The sequence below is a fragment of the Symphalangus syndactylus genome, chromosome 13, assembly GCF_028878055.3.
Source record: "Symphalangus syndactylus isolate Jambi chromosome 13, NHGRI_mSymSyn1-v2.1_pri, whole genome shotgun sequence".
NCBI classification, from domain to species: domain Eukaryota; kingdom Metazoa; phylum Chordata; class Mammalia; order Primates; family Hylobatidae; genus Symphalangus; species Symphalangus syndactylus.
In genome coordinates this window covers 47,046,253-47,069,501 of record NC_072435.2, presented here as the reverse complement: position 1 = coordinate 47,069,501, position 23,249 = coordinate 47,046,253, and the positions used below count along the sequence as shown (strand labels likewise).

General features: G+C 40.4%; 1 protein-coding gene across 1 annotated transcript in view; it reads right to left on the bottom strand.

The window, feature by feature from the left end:
- The window catches only part of LOC129459395 (zinc finger protein 431-like), a 53,325-nt gene that overhangs the window by 6,811 nt on the left and 23,265 nt on the right, over positions 1–23,249 (bottom strand). Inside the window, 4 exon segments of the mRNA XM_055236111.2 lie at positions 687–1,311; positions 1,313–2,657; positions 20,910–21,008; positions 22,114–22,240. Coding sequence (XP_055092086.1) covers positions 1,218–1,311; positions 1,313–2,657; positions 20,910–21,008; positions 22,114–22,240 — 1,665 coding nt within the window. The 3' untranslated portion in view covers positions 687–1,217.

Here is a 23,249-nt window from a genome sequence, read left to right as displayed (position 1 = left end):
TAATATTTTTCAAGAAATAAAGTATACTTTGAATGTAATTATAACTCTGCAAAAAACCTTCTGATCCTCTTAAAGTTCTATACAAATAACTTTTCTACCAACTTTAGTTTTAGGTTTTCTATACTCAGCACTCTGATTTAGTATACCTGAAGTGTCAGTGCCTTATATATTTCTACCACAAATTCTCTGATATTTGCATAGACTTAATTATGGATTAAATATTTTACTTTTACTGCATCTGGAAAAAATATATTCTAGTATAACTCTGTTGATTTCTAAGCTGTAGTTTTTGAAAAATTGTTTTTCCAAATTATATTTGCACAATTTTTCAATATAAATTCCCTGATGTTGAACAAAGTTTGATCAACTGCTTCAGTTTTCCCAGATAAAGGCACTATAATCCTCTTTATATTTGTAATGTTCAACTTCAAAATACTCTTCACTAAAAAAGCTTATATTTTCTGAAAGATCTTTTGACAGTAATTGCACTTATAATGCTTTTATTAAGCATGAACTCTCCAGTGTTGAGTAAAATGTGAGCAGATAATAATGGCTTTTTCACAGTCTTTATATTTGTATAATTTATCTCAAGTATAAATGCTTTCCTAGCAATAAAGTGTGAGCATTAAAAGTTTTGCCATATTGTTCACACATGTAGGCGTTTTCTCCAGTATGAATTATCTTACCTACAATCAAGTGTGACAATCATTTAAAAGGCTTTATCTCATTCCTCAGATTTCTAGGATTTCTCACCAGAATAATTACTTTTATGGTTAGAAAAGTTTGAGGCGTTGTCAAAAGTAGTCACATCTTTCTGATTTGTAGAGTTTCTCTCCAGTATAAATTATCTTATGTCTGTTAAGAATTGAGGGCTTGTTAAAGGCTTTGCCATGTTTTTCACACTTGTAGAGTTTTTGTACAGTATAAATTTTTTTTGAGACAGTCTCACTCTGTTGCCAAACGGGAGTACAGTGGTGCAATCTTGGCTCACTGCAACCTCCATCTCCCAGGTTCAAGTGATTATCCTGCCTAAGCCTCCCAAGTAGATGGGAATACAGGCACGTGCCACCACACCCAGATAATTTTTGTATTTTTAGTAGAGACAGGATTTCATCATGTTGGCCAGGATGGTCTCGATCTCTTGACCTTGTGATCCGCCCGCCTCAGCCTCCCAAAATGCTGGGATTACAGCATAAACCACTGCACTTGGCCAATATTTAATGCTTAGTAAGAGTTGAGGACTGCTTAAAGGCTTTCCCACATTGTTGACATTTGTAGAGTTTCTCTCCAGTATGAATTATTTTGTTTAATAAGGTTTGAGGACTGGTTAAATGTATTGTCACATTCGTCACAGTTGTAGGGTTTCTGTCTAGTATGAATTTTCCTATGTTTAGTAAGAGTTGAGGATTGGTTAAAGGCTTTACCACATTCTTCACATTTGTAAGATTTCTCTCCTGTATGAATTATCTTATGTTTAGTAAGATTTGAAGATCGGTTAAAAGCTTTGCCACATTCTTCACATTTGTAGGGTTTCTCTCCAGTGTGAATTCTCTTATGTGTAGTAAGGATTGATGATTGGCTAAAAGCTTTGCCACATTCTTCACATTTGTAAGGTTTCTCTCCAGTATGAATTATCTTATGTGCAGTAAGTTGTGGGGACCGGTTAAAAGCTTTGCCACATTCTTCACATTTGTAGGGTTTCTCGCCAGTATGAATCATCTTATGTGTAGTAAGGTTTGAGGACTCATTAAAAGCTTTGCCACACACTTCACATTTGTAGGGTTTCTCTCCAGTATGAATTCTTTTATGTTTTGTAAGGGTTGAGGACCAATTAAAGCCTTTGCCACATTCTTCACATTTGTAAGATTTTTCTCCAGTATGAATTATCTTATGTTTAGTAAGGTATGAGAATCGGTTAAAAGCTTTGTCACATTCCTCACATTTGTAGGGTTTCTCTCCAGCATGAATGAACTTATGTGTAGTAAGGGTTGAAGACTGGTTAAAAGCTTTGCCACATTCTTCACATTTGTAGGGTTTCTCTCCAGTATGAATTATCTTATGTGTAGTAAGGTGTGAGGACCGGTTGAAGGCTTTGCCACATTCTTCACATCTGTATGGTTTCTCCCCAGTATGAATTATCTTATGTGTAGTAAGGGTTGAGGACTGCTTAAAAGCTTTGCCACATTCTTCACATTTGAAGGGTTTCTCTCCAGTATGAATTCTCTTGTGTCTAGAAAGGGTTGAGAACCATTTAAAAGCTTTGCCACATTCTTCACATTGGTAAGAATTCTCTCTAATATGAATTCTTTTATGTTGACTTAGGTGTAAAAGCATGCAAAATGATTTGCCACATTTTTTACATTTGAAAGGTTTCTTTCCAGTATGTCTTGTCTTATGTCTATTTGCATTTAAAAATTTATGAAAGACTTTCGCATATTTATCACATGTAAATATTTTGCTCTGGGTAGTTGTCAAACACTGGTTTAGTTCATTATAACCTTCTTTGTGCACCTTATACTCATCTACACTTGCAGAGCCTTTTCTTAACTGTAAATTCTCATGTTCACATTTTCCATATCTTCTCAGTATTACTTGTTGAAAAGAATCTTTTATGTCTTGCTCTGGCCAAAGGTCTTTGGTAAAATAAGAGCACATAGCTGAAAGAAATAAAAACAACAAATTATTCAACTTACTAGACTCTGATAAACATACTTTACAAATCTAACCTATATTATACAAACTACATAAGCGAGATGCCATAATAAAATACCACAGGCCCTAAATCCTTCATAGACATATAAATGTAATAAAAATATACTGACCAAAATACATTTGAGGACAACTTATAAATAAGTGTGTAAAGTTCCCCAGGTGAGTACACAGGAATGCAAAGACACTGAAGAAAAAGAAAAGTCTGTTACCTTTGCCCAACACAGTTCTTCCTACTCAACAATATAGCATGGTGCCTTTCAAAGTAAATTGCTAACTTTTGGTTTCTTTTTTAATAAACAAGTAAAACACTGGCACATACATCTATATTACTTGCTTCTAGGGGCCTTTCCAGAAACTGGTCTCCCATAACATAAAGTGCTAAAAGAAATGGTGGTATATTTTGGAATTACAGTTTAGTTCTGCTGAGACCAAAGGTAAATGTTACAGCAACAGAGAGACTACAGTACCACAGACAGGGAACAGATATAGCAAATGATTGCTGATTAAGATGAAACAGAAACTCCTTTAACTAAAAAATAAACACAAAATTTTAGACAAGACACATTCAAAGAACATGTTTGAGAGTCTCATAGGATCTCAAATCAAGATAATTGTTTTCAGACTATGCCAGGACAAAGCTACATTATAAACAATGTGACAGGTAGCTATATTTAATGTCCAAATATTAATCAAAGATTACAATGAATACAAAATAGGGCAAAATTGTTCCACCAAAATTATAAGACTTTCAGAAAGAAACCATAAAAAAGATGTATACATTCATCTTAAAAATTGAAAATAAACTGAATACTCAATGAGTAAAATAAGGACACAGAGAACTATAGAAAATCAGAAAAAATGAGAACAAAAATATTTAAAATATCCAAAAAACAGAAATTATAAAGGAAAATATAACTAAAAATTTCTGAAAGAAAAAATGTCAAAATGAAGAAGCACAACAAACACACTAGGATACACACAAAGATATTTATAACAAACACATATATAAGCACAATTTCGAAAGTCACAGACAAGAAGAGAATGGAGCTGTAAGATAAAAATAACATGTCATTTACAAGCATAGTCTTATGAGATAGCCAGTAAACTGTCAACAAAAACCTTGCAGGCCAGAAGGAAACTGTGTGATATAGTCAAAGTCCTGAAAAAAATAGCTATCAAGTGAGAATAATACTATCAGCATATCTGTCTTGCCAAGTAAAAAGAAAAAAAACCTTCAAAAATAACCAAATACTGAAAAAGCACATTGGCTTTTCATATGCCTTACATATAAAAGGTGCTGAAAACCATTGCTGCTACTGAAAATAACATGATTCAACAAAACAATACATCATATAAAATACATTATTCTCTGGGAAAAAAATGCACATACACAAAAATGGAATTTCTTAGCATTATAATAATAGTGCAAAAAATATTAATTATTCTCTAAAATTTGACAGGTACAAGAATAGAAATCATTATAAACATTTGTTAGTGAATATACAACATAAAATATACAATTAGCGACATCAATGACAAATTTGAAGGCAGATATAATGAGAAAAAATTTTTGAATGCAACTGAAGTTCTTTTTTTTTTTTTCTTTTGATATGGAGTCTCACTCTGTCACCAGGCTGGATGGTGCAATCTTAGCTCGCAGCAACCTCCGCCTCCTGGGTTCAAATGATTCTCTTGACTCAGCCTTCTGAGTAGCTGGGATTACAGGTGTGCACCACCATGCCCAGCTAATTTTTGTATTTTTAGTAGAGATAGGGTTTCACCATATTGGCCAGGATGGTCTCGATCTCTTGACCTTGTGATCCGCCTGCCTTGGCCTCCCAAAGTGCTGGGAATATAGGTGTGAGCCACCACACTCGGCCTGAAGTTCATTTTTTACCAGATTAAAATATATTGTTGTATCTTTTAGAAATTTTATATAACCCCCAAGGTAACCCCAAGAATATATTTGCATATGTACACAAAACAAATGAGAAAGAAATAAAAGCATATCAAGATAAGTATAACAAAGACACAGACAGGAAAAGAGAAAATGAGGAACAAAGATACAAGAAGCAAATAAAACAATTAATAAAATAACAATAGTAAGTCTGCATAAGTGGAGAAAAATAAAATTCTTTTCAGACAAGCAAATGCTGAGGGAACACATCACCACCAGGCCTGCCTTGCTAGAGCTCCTGAAAGAAGCACTAAGGTTAAGAAGAAAAAAAACATTACCAGCCATTGCAAAAACACACTGAAGTACAAAGATCAATTATGCTATAAAACAACTACATAGACAACTCTGCAAAATAAGCAGCTAGCACCACTTGGACAGAATCAAAATCACACATAAAAATATTAACCTTAAATGTAATAGGCTGAATGCCTCAATTGAAAGACACAGAAGGGCAAGCTGGATAAAGAGTCATGATACAGTTTGGGACCAGCCTGACCAACACAGTGAAACCCCATCTCTACTAAAAATACAAAAAATTAGCTGGGTGTGGTGGCGGGCACCTGTAATCCCAGCTACTCAAAATCCCACAACTACAATGAAACTGAACAACCTACTTCGGAATGAATTTCCTGAATGAACAAGTTGCTCCTCTTTATTTCTGGGTAAATAATACAACTAAATCAGAAATCAAAAAACTATTTGAAACCAATAAGAATGAAGAGATAATGTAGCCGGGCATGGTCACTCACACCTGTAATCCCAGCACTTTGGGAGGCTGAGGCGGACAGATCACCTGAGGTCGGGAGTTGGAGACAAGCCTGATCAATATGGTGAAACCTCGTCTCTACCAAAAATACAAAAATTAGCCTTGCTTGGTGGCCGGCACCTGTAGTCCCAGCTACATGGAAGGCCGAGGCAGAAGAATTGCTTGAACCTGGGAGGTGGAGGTTGCAGTGAGCCGAGATCACACCACTACACTCCAGAATGGGAGTCACAGCGAGACTCCATCTCAAAAAAAAAAAAAAAAAAAAAGAGAGAGAGACAATGTACCAGAATCTCTGGAACACAGCTAAAGCAGTGTTAAGAGGGAAATTATAGCACTAAGTACACACATCAAAAAGCTAGAAAGATCTTAAATGGACACCCTAACATCATAACTAAAAGAACAAGAAAACCAGGAGCAAACAAAACTTCAAGCTAGCAGAAGACAAGAAATAACCAGATTCAGAGTGGAAGTGAACGACATAAAGACCCAAAAAACCCTTCAAAAAACTCAGTGAATCCAGGAACTGCTTTTGACAAAATTAATAAAATAGACTGCTAGCTAGACTAACAAAAAAAGAGAGAAAAATGCAATAAACAATAAAAAATGATAAAGGGGCTATCATCACTGACTCCACAGAAATAAAAACAACGTTCGGAAAATACTATAAACACCTCTGTGCACATAAACTGGAAAATCCAGAAGAGATGGATAAATTCCTGGACACATCCATCCTTTCAAGACTGAACCAGGAAGAAGTTGCATCCCTGCATACACCAATAACAAGTTCTGAAATTGAGGTGGTAACAAATAGCCTACCAACAAAAAAAGTCCAAGATCAGAGAAATTTATAGCTGAATTCTGCCAGAGCACAAAGAGGATCTGGTACCATTTCTTCTGAAACTATTCCAAATGATGGAAAAGGAGGGGCCTCTCCTTAAATCATTCTATGAGGCCAGCATCATCCTGATATCAAGACCTGGCAGAGATATAACAAAATAAAACAACAACACACACACACACACACCTTCAAGCCAATATTCCTGATAAACATCAATGCAAAAATTCTCGATAAAATGCTGGCAAACTGAATCCAGAGCACGTCAAAAAGCTTTATTCCCAGGATGCAAGGCTGGTTCAACATACAAAAATTGACGTAATTCAAGTCACCTTTATTCCCGGGATGGAAGGCTGGTTCAACATACAGAAATCAATGTAATTCATCACATAAACAGATCTAAAGACAAAAACCACATGATTATCTCAAAAATGCAGAAAAGGCCTCCAATCAAATTCAACATACCTTCATGTTAAAAATTCTCAATAAACTAGGTATTCACGAAACATACATCAAAATAATAAGATCTATGACAAACCCATAGCCAATATAAAAGGGCAAAAGCTGGAAGCATTCCCCTTGAAAACTGGCACTAGACAAGGATGCCCTCTCCCACCACTCCTATTTAACATACTATTGGAAGTTCTGGCCAGGGAAACCAGGCAAGAGAACTAAATAAGTGATATTCAAATAGGAAGTCAAACTGTCTCTGTTTGTAGATGACATGATCCTAGATCTAGAAAGCCCCATTTTCTCAGTCCAAAAGCTTCTTCATCTAATAAGCAACTTCAGCAAAGTCTCAGGATACGAAATCAATGTGCCAAAATCACAAGCATTTCAATACACCAACAATAAACAAACAGACAGCCAAATCATGAATAAACTCCCATTCACAACTGCTACAAAGAGAATAAAGTACCAAGGAACACAGCTAACAAGGGAAGTGAAGGACCTCTTCAAGGAGAACTACAAACTGCTGCACAAGAAAATCAGAGAGGACACAAACAAATAAAAAAGATTGAAAGAATATTGTAAAAATGGCCATACTGCTCAAAGTAATTTATAGATTCCATGCTATTCTGACTAAACTACCACTAACATTCTTCACAGAATTAGAAAAAAAAATATTAAAACTCATATGAAAACCCAAAAGACCCCATCTAGCCAAGATAATTCTTTTTGTTTTTTTGAGACAGAGTCTCACTCTGTCACCCAGGCAGGAGTGCAATGGCATGATCTCAGCTCACTGCAACCTCCACCTCCTGGGTTCAAGCGTTTCTCCTGCCTCAGCCTCCCAAGTAGCTGGGATTACAGGAATGTGCCACCACATCCAGCTAATTTTGTATTTTTAGTAGAGAGAGGGTTTCCCTATGTTGGCCAGGCTTTTGTCGAACTCCTGACCTCAAGTGATCCACCCGCCTTGGCCTCCCAAAATGCTGAGATTACAGGCGTGAGCCACTGCACCTGGCTTAGTCAAGAGAATTCTAAGCAAAAAGAACAAAGCTGGAGGCATCATGATATCCAACTTCAAACTATAGTACAAAGCTGTAGTAACCAAAGCTGCCTGGTACTGTTATAAAAACATACATATAGGCCGGCCTTCCTTCCTTCCTTCCTTCCTTCCTTCCTTCCTTCCTTTTCTTTATTTCCCCTCTGTGGCCCAGGCTACAATCTACTCGGCTTGCTACTGCCCACGCCGCGGACTGCCTGGGACTGCCGGCGCACGCCACCGCTGCCTGCCTTTTCTCCTTTGGATACAGGCACGCGTTCGCCATCTTGGCCACGCTGGTCGCCAGCTCCTGACGCCGAGTGCTCTGCCCGCCTCAGCCTCCCGAGGTACTGGGACTACAGACGGAGTCTCGCTCACCCAGTGCTCGGTGTTGCCCGGGCTGGAGGGCGGTGGCGTGGTCTGGCCTCGCGGCAGCCCCTACACCCCAACCGCCTGCCTTGGCCTGCCAGGGTGCTGGGATTGCAGCCCCTGCCCGGCCGCCGCCCCATCTGGAAGGTGGGGAGCGCCTCTGCCCGGCCGCCCCGTCTGGGAGGTGAGGAGCACCTCTGCCTTGCCGCCCCGTCTGGGAAGTGAGGAGCGCCTCTGCCCGGCCGCCCCGTCTGGGAAGTGAGGAGCGCCTCTGCCCGGCCACCCACCGTCTGGGAAGTGAGGAGCGCCTCTGCCCGGCCACCCACCGTCTGGGAAGTGAGGAGCGCCTCTGCCCGGCCACCCACCGTCTGGGAAGTGAGGAGCGCCTCTGCCCGGCCACCCACCGTCTGGGAAGTGAGGAGCGCCTCTGCCCGGCCACCCACCGTCTGGGAAGTGAGGAGCGCCTCTGCCCGGCCACCCACCGTCTGGGAAGTGAGGAGCGCCTCTGCCCGGCCGCCCCGTCTGGGAAGTGAGGAGCGCCTCTGCCCGGCCACCCACCGTCTGGGAAGTGAGGAGCGCCTCTGCCTGGCCGCCCCGTCTGGGAAGTGAGGAGCGCCTCTGCCCGGCCACGCATCGTCTGGGAAGTGAGGAGCGCCTCTGCCCGGCCACCCTGTCTGGGAAGTGAGGAGCACCTCTGCCCGGCCGCCCCGTCTGGGAAGTGAGGAGCGCCTCTGCCCGGCCACCCATCGACTGGGAAGTGAGGAGCGCCTCTGCCCGGCCACCCACCGTCTGGGAAGTGAGGAGCGCCTCTGCCCGGCCACCCGTCTGGGAAGTGAGGAGCGCCTCTGCCCGGCCGCCCCGTCTGGGAAGTGAGGAGTGCCTCTGCCCGGCTGCCCCATCTGGGAAGTGAGCAGCGCCTCTGCCCGGCCACCCCGTCCAGGAATAAGTGAGGAGCGCCTCTGCCCGGCCGCCCCGTCCGGGAAGAAGTGAGGAGCGCCTCTGCCCGGCCGCCCCGTCCGGGAAGAAGTGAGGAGCGCCTCTGCCCGGCCGCCCCGCCCGGGAAGAAGTGAGGAGCGCCTCTGCCCGGCCGCCCCGCCCGGGAAGAAGTGAGGAGCGCCTCTGCCCGGCCGCCCCGTCTGGGAAGAAGTGAGGAGCGCCTCTGCCCGGCCGCCCCGTCTGGGAAGTGAGGAGCGCCTCTGCCCGGCCACCCACCATCTGGGAAGTGAGGAGCGCCTCTGCCCGGCCACCCATCGTCTGGAAAGTGAGGAGCGCCTCTGCCCGGCTGCCCCATCTGGGAAGTGAGGAGTGCCTCTGCCCGGACACCCATCGTCTGGGAGGTGAGGAGCACCTCTGCCCGGCCGCCCATCGTCTGGGAAGTGAGGAGCGCCCCTGCCCGGCCACCCATCATCTGGGAAGTGGGGAGCGCCTCTGCCCGACCACCCATCGTCTGGGAAGTGAGGAGCGCCTCTGCCCGGCCACCTATCGTCTGGGAAGAAGTGAGGAGCGTCTCTGCCTGGCCGCCCCGTCTGGGAAGTGAGGAGCCCCTCTGCCCGGCCGCCCCGTGTCTGGGTAGAAGTGAGGAGCTCCTCTGCCTGGCCGCTCCGTCTGGGAGGTCTACCACGGAGGCCAGAAGCAATGTGGGGGCTGGACGTGGTGGCTCACGCCTGTGGTCCCGGCACTCTGGGGGGCGAGGCGGGTTGATCACTTCGGGCTAGGAGTTCGAGACCAGTCTGGCCAACTTGGCGAAACATGAAGAATACAACAGACAAACCAACCAACCAACTCAATGACAACAAAACAGGTCTACCCTGGAGTCATACTCTAATTTTTTCTATTTTCCTCCCTTTCTGATCCTTTATCCCACTTTCTTTTTCTTCCTCTTCCTTCTCCCTCTTCTTTGTCAAATAGAGGATTGAGTTATTATCACTGATCCATATAAAGTCCCTCTCTCATTTATTTTAACTCCCACCCCCATTTCTATTCCCCGACTTCCCATGTGCAACCTTCCTAATATGTTTGATACGCATCTTTTTGTTTGTATGTATTTTTAGAAAATGTTTATTGTTTTTGTATGCAAAAAAAATTAATAAAAAAAAAAGTAAAAAGAAAAAAAAAGAAAAAAAAAACATCTTACAATGCACAGGGCAGCATCCCACAGGGCATTTTCCAACCCAAAATATCAACAGTATCAAGGTTGAGAAACCCTGCACTAAAATAATGTGTAACTATGTTGCTCAATGTAATGAATGCCTTCTATCCTTTACATGACGTAGCCTGGCTTAAGTACTTGATACTATTAGCTTCTCCTTTCCTAAAATTCATTCTTCCTTTGGGTTCCACTGACCACGCCTCACTGGCCATTCCCATTCTAATCTGTTTTAGGATCCTCTTCTGTTCATCTATTAAATGTCAGTATTTCTCCAAAAAACAAAAAACAAAAAAAAAAAAAAAAAAAAAATACATATAGACCAATGGAATAGAATAGAGAACTCAGAAATAAGACTGCATATCTACAACCATCTGATCTTTGAAAACCCTGACAAAAACAAGCAATGGAAAAGGATTCCCTTTTAATAAACGGTGCTGGGAGAACTGGCTAGCCATATGCAGAAAATTGAAATTGGACCCCTTTCTTATGCCTATACAAAAATTAACTCAAGATGAATTAAAGACTTAAATGTGAAACCCAAAACTACAAGAACCCCTGAGGAAAATCTAGGCAGTACCATTCAGGACATAGGCATGGGCAAAGATTTCATGATGAAAACATCAAAAGCAATTGCAACAAAAGCAAACATTGACAAATGGGATATAATTAAACTAAAGAGCTACTGCACAGCAAAAGAAATTATCACCAGGTGTGGTGGCTCACGCCTGTAATCACAGCGCTTTGGGAGGCCGAGGGGGGTAGATGAGGATGGGGTCAGGAGTTCAAGACCAGCCTGGCCAAGATGGTGAAACCCCATGTCTACTAAAAATACAAAAATTAGGCCGGGCGCGGTGGCTCACGCTTGTAATCCCAGCACTTTGGGAGGCCGAGGCGGGCGGATCACGAGGTCAGGAGATCGAGACCACGGTGAAATCCCGTCTCTACTAAAAATACAAAAAAATTAGCCGGGCGTCGTGGCGGGCGCCTGTAGTCCCAGCTACTCGGAGAGGCTGAGGCAGGAGAATGGCGTGAACCCGGGAGGCGGAGCTTGCAGTGAGCCGAGATTGCGCCACTGCACTCCAGCCTGGGCGACAGAGCGAGACTCTGTCTCAAAAAAAAAAAAAAAAAATACAAAAATTAGCCAGGCATGGTGGCAGGCATCTGTCATCCCAGCTACTCTGGAAGCTGAGGCAGAGAATTGCTTGAACTCGGGAGGTGGAGGTTGCAGTGAGCCAAGACCGTGCCACTGCACTCCAGCCTGGGTGACAGAGCAGGACTCTGTCTGAAAAAGAAAAAAATAAAATTAAATTAAAATAAAATAAAATAAATTATCATCAGAGTGAACAGAGAATCTACAGAACGGGAGAACATTTTTGTAATCTGTCCATCTGACTAAGGTTAATATCCAGAGTCTACAAAGAACTTAAAACAAATTTACAAGAATTAAACAACCCCATTAAAAAGTGAACAAAGGCCGGGCACAGTGGCTCACAGCTATAATCCCAGCACTTTGGCAGGCCAAGGCGGGAGGATCACTTGAGATTCGGAGTTTGAGACCAGCCCTGACCAACATGGAGAAACCCCACCTCTACTAAAATACAAAAAATTAGCCAGGCATGGTGGCACATGCCTGTAATGCCAGCTACTCAGGAGGCTGAGGCAGAAGAATTGCTTGATCCTGGGAGGCGGAGATGGCAGTGAGCTGAGTTTGCGACATTGAATTCCAGCCTGGGCAACAGGAGCAAAACTCAGTCTCAAAAAAAAAAAAAAAAAAAAAAAAAAAAAGTGAGCAAAGAACAAGACGAAACACTTCTCAAAAGAAGACATTTATGTGGAGCTCAACATCAGTGATCATTAAAGAAATGGAAATCAAAACCACAATGAGGTACCATCTCACACCAGTCAGAAAGGTGATTATTAAAAAATCAAGAAACAACAGATGGTGGGGAGGCTATGGAGAAACAGAAATACTGTTTTGGTGGGAATGTAAATAGTTCAACCATTGTGAAAGCCAGTATGGTGATTCTTCAAAGACCTAGAACCACATATACTATTAGACCCAACAATCCCATTACTGGGTGTATACCCAAAGGAATATAAATCATTCTATTATGAAGATACATGGATGTGTATCTTCATTGCAGCACAATTCACAATAGCAAAGACATGGCATCAACCCAAATGCCCATCTATGACAGACTGGATAAAGAAAATGTGGTACATATGCACCATAGACTACTATGCAGCCATAAAAAGGAACAAGATTATGTACTTTGCAAAGACAGAGATGAAGCTGGAAGCCATTATTTTCAGCAAACTAACGCAAGAACAGAAAACCAAACACCACATGTTCTCACTTATAAATGGGAGTTGAACAATAAGAACACATGGACACATGGAGGGAAACAACACACACTGGGGTCTGTCACAGGGAGGGAGAGGATCAGGATAAATAGCTAATGCATGCAGGGCTTAACACCGAGGTGAGGGGTTAATAGATGCAGCAAACCACCATGGCACACATTTACTTATGTAACAAACCTGCACATCCTGCACATGTATCCTGGAACATAAAATTAAATTTAATTAAATTTAAAGAACAACAATAAAACTGGTAATAGTAACTTTATATCTTTAAGCAGTCATTTTAAAAATAAGTTAAATGCCAGGCGCGGTGGCTCACGCTTGTAATCCCAGCACTTTGGGAGGCCGAGGCGGGCGGATCACGAGGTCAGGAGATCGAGACCACGGTGAAACCCCGTCTCTACTAAAAAATACAAAAAAAAAAATTAGCCGGGCGCGGTGGCGGGCGCCTGTAGTCCCAGCTACTCGGAGGCTGAGGCAGGAGAATGGCGTGAACCCGGGAGGCGGAGCTTGCAGTGAGCCGAGATTGCGCCACTGCACTCCAGCCCGGGTGACAGAACGAGACTCTGTCTCAAAAAAAAAAAAAAAAAAAAGTTAAATTACTTAATAAAAATAATGTAATCTCAGAACTTTGGGAGGCCGAGGGAGCTGATCACTTTAACTCAGGAGTTTGAGACCAACCTAGACAACAGGGCAAAAAACTGTCTCTACAGAAAAAGGTACAAAAAACTATCTCAGTTTGGGATGGCAAACATTTGCAACCCAGTTACTCAAGAAACTGAAATGAGATCATCTGAGTTTGGGAGGTTGAGGTTGCAGTGCGTCGTGATCATGCCACTGCAAACCAGCCTGGATGACAGAGTGAGACTTTATCTCAAAAATAAATACATTGGCCAGGCGCGGTGGCTCATGCCTGTAATCCCAGCACTTTGGGAAGCCGAGGCGGGCAGATCACGAGGTCAGATTGGCACCAGCCTGACCAACATGGTGAAACCCCGCCTCTACTAAAAATACAAAAATTAGCCACCACGCCTGTACTCCAAGCTACTTGGGAGGCTGAGGAAGGAATATCACTTGAATCCAGGAGGTGCAGGTTGCAGTGAGCAGAGATTGATGCCATTGCTCTCCAGCCTGGTTGACAGAGTGAGATGCCATCTCAAAAAAATACAAATAAAAATAAAAATACATACACAAATACACACATACATACATTTATAAAAAGAAAGAGAAATAAGATGCCTTAGTAGCTTAAGTTAAAAAGTACACAATTTGCTGTCTATAAGAGAGGCATTTTAGCATTGAGTCAAATAGGTTGAAAGTAACAGAATTGAAAAAAATCTATATTCCATGCAAATAGTAACCACAATTGGGTGAGGTGGTAATAATTATATTGTATATAATATGCTTGTATATAATAGCATAGGACATATGCTTGTATATAACAGCATAGGACAAACACGATATTATATAATGGTCAAATGAGTCAATTTACCAGGAATCTGTAACTATCATATCTACTTATATGTATACATATATATGACATAAGGGCTCCAAAATATATAAAACAAACTTTGACAAAGGTGAAGGAAGAAATACAAAGCAACATAATTGTGGAGATCAAGACATCATTTGCAATAATAAATAGAAAATTCAGACAAACTATCAATAAGAAAACAGAAAACAGGCATTATAGACTGTTTTAACTAGTTTGCATATAGAGGAATACCTGAGTGTGTAACTTATAAAGAAAGGAAGTTTATTCGGCTCACAGTTCAGCAGACCGTACAAGAAGGATGTAACAACATCTGCTTCAGGTGAGGGTCTCAGGAAACTTACAATCATGGTGGAAGACAAAGAGTAACTTTGGCACCTGTAATCCCAGCTACTCAGGAGGCTGAGGCAGGAGAATCGCTTCAACCCAGGAGGCAGAGGTTGCAGTGAGCCGAGATTGCGCCATTGCACTCCAGCCTGGGTGACAGAGTGAGACTCCCCCACCCCAAAAAAAAAAGAAAACAAAGAAAGAAAAAATAATTGAACTAAATTTTCATCAAAAAAGATACTCAAATGGGAAAAACCATTTGAAAACAAAAGCAAAATTAATGATTTGTAGAGAGACTCATAAAAATAAAAATAAGGCCAGGCGTGGTGGCTCATGCATGTAATCCCAGCACCTTGGCAGGTCGAAGTGGATGGATCACCTGAGGTCAGGAGTTCAAGACCAGCCTGGCCAACATTGTGAAAGCCCCATCTCTACTGAAAATATAAAAATTAGCCTGGCATGGTGGTGGGCACCTGTAACCTCAGCTACTCAGGAGGCTGAGGCAGGAGAATTTACGGAACCCAGGAGGCTGAGGTCGCAGTGAGCCATCGTGTCATTGCCTGGGTGACAACAGCAGGCCTGGATGACAACAGCAAGACTCCATCTCAAAAAATAAAAAATAATAAATAAATAAAATCTCATTACAATGGCCACTATACTGTATGTTTAAAAATATACTACATGTTTTTTAAAACACAAAATCTGTTGATGATACAATGAAAATAAAGCCTATGTTGATTGTTGTAGAAAAGAAGGAAGCAGCCATTATTTAAAAATGTTATAAATGCTTGTTAAATAATTAACAATGGAATTATCAAATACAGCAATCCCACTCTTACGAAGCTACATCCAACACAGGACCTAGAAGACATATTTGAACATCCATGTTTATTGTACCCATACTCACAAAAGCCAAAAGGCAGAAGCAACCCAGGTGTCTCTTAATTTATAAACACATCAAAAATGTAACATATACATTCAATGAAATATCACAGAACTCAAAGATCAAATGTTTTCATAATTAAATCAAATATTATCAAAGAAATCTTGTCACATTTTAAGATAAACTTTGAAAATATGTCATTTGAAATAAGCCAGAAACAAAATGATGAATACTATATGATTCTATTTATGAGATAGCTTAAGTAGTCACACTCACAAAAACAGAAAGTGGAAGGGTGTTTGTCAAGCGCTGGGGAGAGGGTAAAATGGGATCTTGTTACTTAAACAGATATTGGGTTTTAGTTTCACAACATGTAAAATTTCCAGAAGTCTTTTGCATAACAATGTGAATATATTTAACATCCCTGAAATGTATAGCTTCTTTTTAAGACAGGGTCCACTTTGTCACCCAAGCTAAAGTGCAGTGGCACAATTATGTCTCACTTCAGCCTCAAACTCCTAGGCTCAAGTAATCCTCCCTAAATCTCCCATATAGCGGGGTCCACAGGCGCACAACACTATGCCTAGATATTTTTAAAAATTTTTGTAGAGAGGAAATCTCCATATGTTGCCCAGGCTAGTCTCAAACTTTGGGGCTCAAATGATACTCCTGTGTTGGCTTCCCAAAATCCAGGGATTACAAACGTGAGCCACCACCATGTCTGGCCCTGAAATGTGCACTTAAACAGATTTAAGATGCTAAATTTTATGTTATATGTTTTTATTGTTTTTTCATTTTTTTTTTTTTTTTTTTTTTTGAGATGGAATCTCACTCTCTCACCCAGGCTGGAGTGCGGTGGCATGATCTCGGCTCACTGCAACCTCTGTCTCCTGGGTTTAAGTGACTCTCCTGCCTTAGTCTCCTGTGTAGCTCAAATTACAGGCATACACCACCATGTCTGGCTAATTTTGTATTTTTAGTAGAGACAGAGTTTCACCATGTTAGCCAGGCTGGTCTGGAGCTCCTGACCTTAAGTGATCTGCCTCCCAAAGTGCTGGGATTACAGGCGTGAGCCACCGCGACAGGCCTGTTGTGTGTTTTTACAACAATTAATTTTTCTAAAGGAAAAACAGAAAAAAATACAGAATTATAAATCTTCTCAAAATATCCTTCAAATCACAAAAATGTTTTTCTCACACAAAGAACATATATATTCAGGCCAGGTGCAGTGGCTCATGCCTGTAATCCCAGAACTTTGGGAGGCCAAGGCAGGTGGATCACAAAGTCAGGAGATTGAGACCACCCTGGCTAACACGGTGAAATCCCATCTCTACTAAAAATACAAAAAATTAGCTGGGCATGGTGGCAGATGCCTGTAGTCCCAGCAACTCAGGAGGCTGAGGCAGGAGAATCACTTGAACCCGGGAGGTGGAGGTTGCCGTGAGCCAAGATTGTGCCACTGCATACCAGCCTGGGCGAAAGGGTGAGACTCCAACTAAAAAAAAAAAAAATATATATATATATATATATTTATTAGAAACATGGTGAAAATAAGACATAATGAAAATATTTTCATGACTACTCACTTAGACAAGATAAAACAGCCACTGAAAATCAGCTAAGAAAGAATATATATGAGATAAGTCATAACCAATATTGGGGTCATATTTATAGATAAACACACACATATATAATCTGATTGTGATAGATGTATGGCTGACTTATCTCTTAATTACACCTCACACTGACTTAAAGTATACAAACAGAACTGCAAATTGGCTAAAATTATATAAGAAAAACTAACAAACACAACAAGCTGATGTTAAGAAACCTACACTGAAAAAACGCTAATAAGAAACTGCATAATAAGAGACACGTTTACTAATAAAATCTGGTATGCAACATTAATGTACCATTAAAAAAGAATTGTCTAGATAACTACAATAGTTGACTGTGTACTCAGGGAAGGCAGGTATTTTGAATCATTGGCATGCACTGTGTGGCAGTAAAATTTCACAGAATATGCAGTATAATCATAAATAGAATAGTTTAATAAGAAACTTTTTAAATAGGCATGTAAAAAATACGATAAATTTTATGTTTTAAATATATGCTATTCTTACACAAAATGGAAACCACTGTAATTCAACTTTAGAAGCAAAGAATAGCATTACATTGCTAAATTTAAACGTATATTTTGCAAAATAGGGTTACAGCCTCTGATATGTAAAACAAATATTTAGAAATAAATTATGTTGGGCCGGGCACAATGGCTCATGCCTGTAATCCCAGCACTTTGGGAGGCTAAGGCAGGTGGATCACAAGGTCAGGAGTTTGAGACCAGCCTGGCCAATACGGTGAAACCCTATCTCTACTAAAAATACAAAAAATTAGCTAGGTGTGGTGGCACACACCTGTAGTCCCAGCTATTCAGGAGGCTGAGGCAGGAGAATAGCTATAACCTGGGAGGTGGAGGTTGCAGTGAGCTGAGATCATGCCACTGCACTCCAGCCTGGGTGACAGATTGAGACTCCATCTCATAAAGAAGGAAAAGAAAAAAAAAGAAAAGAAAAGAAAAGAAAGAAATTATGTTATCATTTAGATATATGCTGAAGAAAGTGGGTGAAAATCCTGTAATTCCTTTTTACTGGCAGCAAACCGAAATTTATAAGTAACCATTTTAGTAATATGGAGTGCCTACCAATTATCTAATTTACTTCAGGCATAACATGTAAACTCTAGTATATTGTCCTAAATGTCTGAATCTAAAATGACAGAGAAGTTTGAAATGGAAAATAGAAAAGTAAAAATGTATAGAAAGAGTAACATCAGTGACATAAAAAAATAGAAGGTGCTCTATTTGATTATCCTTGCCACAACAAAAAAATTATTCAGTCATCCCCGACAAAACATGCCTTCATGAGAGAGCCAGGCATCATGGCTCACATCTTTAATGGCAGCTACATGGTACACTGAGGTTGGAGAATTGCTGCAGGCCTGGATTTCAAGACCAGCCCGGATGATAAACAAGATCCCATCTCCAAAGTGCCTTTGAGAGCTTTGAGATGCAGGGAGGGAGTTGTGAAACTCTGCTAAAGCCCAAGATTAAGGAGTGTTTTTTCAGAGGACAGGCACTTATTCATGTGGGAAATTACAGGACCCTTGGTTTTGGCTGCAGATCAAGAAATGGCCCACCCAACTTGGTCCAACAGAGAATTCTGAAGTTAACTCTGTAACCACCCCAAACTCCTCCCAGTTACAGGCTAGGAAAGGTCCTGCCCTTCCAGAGACCTGGATGAAGATACCCATTTGCAGCCATGCAGACAGGCCTACAGACCTTGGTTTTTACTGTGGTCTCTGAAGCAGTTTAATGACTCAGTTTCAGCTCTCTGAGCCACAGATCATGATCAGTTTTTCCTAAATAGAAACCCACACAGTGACCTGAAGAAATCCTCTCTGGTACTCAGTGAAAGCTGTACCCATTCACATCCTGATAGGGCCATTATATATGGAGCCAACTGCAGAAATCTGTCCTAGGATCTGCCCTACAGAGCAAAGCCTTAAAGAAGATACACAATCTGTCCAAAAATAAAATGGGAATTACAATTACCCAAGCCCTTGTGACAAGCCATCTAAAGGGGAAATCTAGTGCAGACCTAGCAGACTTGTGACAAAGCTACAACCCCTCTTCACTACAAACCCAGAGGGCATTCCATCACCCTAGGGACACAACAGAAAAAGATCTTTACCTCCTGAAACCTGTTTATAAAAGCTAAGGAGTTGTTTGCTCCTTCAAATTCACAGATACCAATATAAAGCTATATTGTGCCCATTGTCAATGCTTCTATTTTAATGTAGCACTGAAAGTGCGTGGCACAAGAATTAGTCGAGAACATTTTTTAAAAGCCATTGGAATTAAAGAGAAATAAGTAAAAAGTTGCTGTTTGTGGATCATATGATTTATATATAAAAAAACCATAAACGGTACATTAAAATTTGTCTAAACAGCCAGGCGCAGAGGTTCACACCTGTAATCCCAGCATTTTGGGAGGCTGAGGGGGGGCAAATCACAAGGTCAGGAGTTCAAGACCAGCCTGGCCAACAGTGAAATTCCATCTTACTAAAAATGAAAAAAAAAAATTTAGCTGGGCATGGTGCCAGGTGCCTGTAGTCCCAACTACTTAGGAGGCTGAGGCAGGAGAATCACTTGAACCTAGAATGCAGAGGTTGCAGTGAGCTGAGATTATGCCATTGCACTCCAGCCTAGGCAACACAGTGAGACTGTGTCTCAAAAAAAGAAAAAAAAGAAAAATTTGTCTAAACTAATAAATACAGTCAGTAACTTAACAAAATATAAAATTAACATAAAGTTATGGTTCCATACACTTAAAACTATCTGATATAATAGAGGAAGAAAACAATCTTATTAATAATAGCATTAAAATAAATTTCTGAGAGCAAATATAACGAAGAAGGTAAAAAATCTTTACAATGAAATATATATCAATGAAAAAAATTAGAGAAGACAAAAATAAATTTTAAAATATTTCATGTTGGCCGGGCACAGTGGCTCACACCTGTAATCCCAGCACTTTGGGAGGCCGAGGTGGGCAGATCACAAGGTCAGGAGTTTGAGACCAGTCTGAACAGCACGGCGAAACCCCATCTCTATTAAAAATACAAAAAATTAGCTACATGTGGTGGCACATGCCTGTAGTCCCAGCTACTCAGGAGGCTGAAGCAGGAGAATCACTTGAACACAGGAGGTGGAGGTTGCAGTGAGCCAAGATTGTGCCACTGCACTCCAGCCTGATGACAGAGTGAGATTCTGTCTCAAAAAAAAAAAAAAAAAAAAAAATTCATGTCTTGGATTGAAAGAATATTGTTAAAATGCCATATTATCCTAATCTATACATTTAATAAACTCCCCATGATAATTCCAGTGGTATTTTTTTCACAATAGAAAATACAATTCTAAAATTTACAAGAAACTGTAATAAACTTCAAATAGCCAAAGCATTCTTGAGAAAAAAGAACAAAGCAGAGGGACATCATAATTTATAATTTCAAACTATATTTTAAGACTATAGTAATACAAACAGGATGGAATATGCAAAAAAATTAACAAGAAACCCCTAATGGAACAGAAATCATTACTCTCACATATTTCAGAGAGGATTCAAAAAGAGAACTAAAAAATAATTTAACAAAAAATTTTTCAAAATCATACAGATATTTGTGTGTCCCCCAAAACAATAAAAAAGCAGTCAGATTATATGCTATGATAGTCTTTTATATGCTATGACAAGAACATTGGCTCTCATTGTAGACTTGAAGGAAGATCCCCCAAGGAAAAGTAGAATTCTTAGAGAATTTAAAAGCATAAGACAGAAGATGTCCCTATGTAAGAAAAAATTTTAAAATATTCAGGCCTCCTAGAAACTACATGCTTTATAACACAGCTTCCCAAGTCACGTTGTAAGGACTGGCACATTTTCTTTTTTTTTTTTTTTTTAACCTTTGGACCTCTCATCTGTGTCATCTGTTTTTTTTCACTCTCACCTACCTGGGGGTTCATCCACCATCTCATGTCTCTTCATATTCCAGGGCTCTTTTTCTTGCTCCAGACAGGTGACTGGGTCTTGCTTAGAGACAGCAATACCTGCTTTATTAAAAATAAATAACATGAATCTTGCCTATATTCTCTAATTACTAACCTAGTACTGTGCTCAGTAAAAAGGATGTGACAGAATATTCTAGAAAATTAATCAAAAGGCTGGGCGCAGTTGCTCACGCCTGTAATCTCAGCACTTTGGGAGGCCGAGACGGACAGATCACCTGAGGTCAGGAGTTTGAGACCAACCTGTCCAACATGGTGAAACCCCATCTCTACTAAAAATACAAAATTAGCTGGGCATGGTGGCAGGTGCCTGTAGTCCCAGCTACTCCAGAGGCTGAGGAGGAGATTGCTTGGACCCGGGAGGTGGAGGTGGCAGTGAGCCAAGATAGTGCCATTGCACTCCAGCCTAGGAAACAAGAGCAAACTTCCATCTCAAAAATAAAAAGGTGTTTTAGCCAGGCGCAGTGGCTCACGCCTGTAATCCCAGCAGTTTGGAAGGGAGGCGGGCGGATCTCCTGAGGTCAGGAGTTTGAGACCAGCCTGGCCAACATGGTGAAACACCGTATCTACTAAAAATACAAAAATTTGCTGAGCGTGGAGATGTGCACCTGTAATCCCAGCTACTTAGGAGGCTGAGGCAGGAGAATCGCTTGAACCTGGGGTGGAGGTTGCAGTGAGCCAAGATCGCACCATTGCACTCCAGCCTGGGTGACAGGGTGAGATTCCATCTCAAAAAAATAAATAAATAAAATAAAATTAATCCAAAAATACTAATTAAAGAGAGACATCTCTAACTATTTAGAAAATATTTTAAATTTGTAGGTTTTTAATTTTACTACCTGAATCAAAAATTGGTGATGGCAAATAGATTTTAAGATATGGGCAATGATATTTTATGCCACTAAATTTCTGGAATTATCACTAATCTAGAGTGAAGGATACACATCAGCTCAGGAATGTGGAAAGTTCAGGTCAGGATGAAACATGTTGAAGGAATTCTTTTCTACACAGACAAATCATCAAGATTTTCTTGAAAACTGGGATCAGAAACTCATTTATACAAAGCATAAATCACCAAAAAAATTCTACAAAAAAAGGGACATAAAACGTTTAGGGCATATTAAGAATTGTGTATTAAAATTATTCTCACCCAAGAAGATCAGGTTTTTGTAGTTCTCTAACATCACATTCATATATAAATTCTGCTGAGCAGGGCTCAGGCATTCCCACTCCTCCAGAGAGAATTCTATGGCCACATCCCTAAATGTCAATGTCTCCTGAAAAACACATACACAAGACACACGTATATTTACCAAGTGGCCATAGGCAGAATTTATTATTTGAGTTAAGGTGAAATGAGAGAGTAAAGAGAACTGATTCTGACTTATAAGAATAACTGAAATTATCCAATAATTTTTAACACAGAAATATTTTCTAATGTATTCTCTTACTCTGAGGGCAGAGAATGGCCTAAGATCCACAACACCAGTGCATATATGATACTTCTCTGGATGATAAAGTATATAATTAAGGACACAAACACAAACATATACATTATTGAGTGCTATACTTACATCATAATGAGTTGTGTATATTTTTCAGACAAAGAAAGACATGTTGAGTCAGAAGGTACCTCTCAAATTTAAATGTGCACAATAAACTGGAGATCTTGTCGTGAAGTTTTTTTATATTTTTCAGAAGATCTGGAATAAAGTCTGAGTTTTTAAAATTCTAACAACGTCACTAGTAATGCCAATGTTTTTATCCCAGGAAGACTATTTTGTCAAACATTAGGCAAGCGAAAGAGACTGTTTTTCCCAATGTTTCTGGCTTGTAAACAAAGTTGTGTCTTCATTTTCCAAAGACAGATACATGCAAAAAAAAAATAAAAACAAAAAAACCTAAGAGAAAAGGGCAGGCACCAGATGAATTATGATGGTTTATCCACATTAGCTGTATAAAGATACTTAATAATAAAGATAAAAATAATTAACTCTATAGTGAAAAAAAGTCAGAGAGCTCTTTAACCAAGTAAATTATTAACATCGACTACACTAGAACAAATTTTTATGATGTGCTGATGCACACAGAAGAACATAGCATCACTGCTGAGATATTGCCCCTCAAAAAGTCAATTATAGACTGAATTTAACCATTAAAAAAATTAGTTTTATGCAAAGGTCAAGATATCTCCCGCATTCCATAATTTTAATAATGATTTTAAGTAGTCTTTCTTTAGCACTCTAGAGAGCAGGTATCTCTTAATAATTTTTTCACAACTTCCTG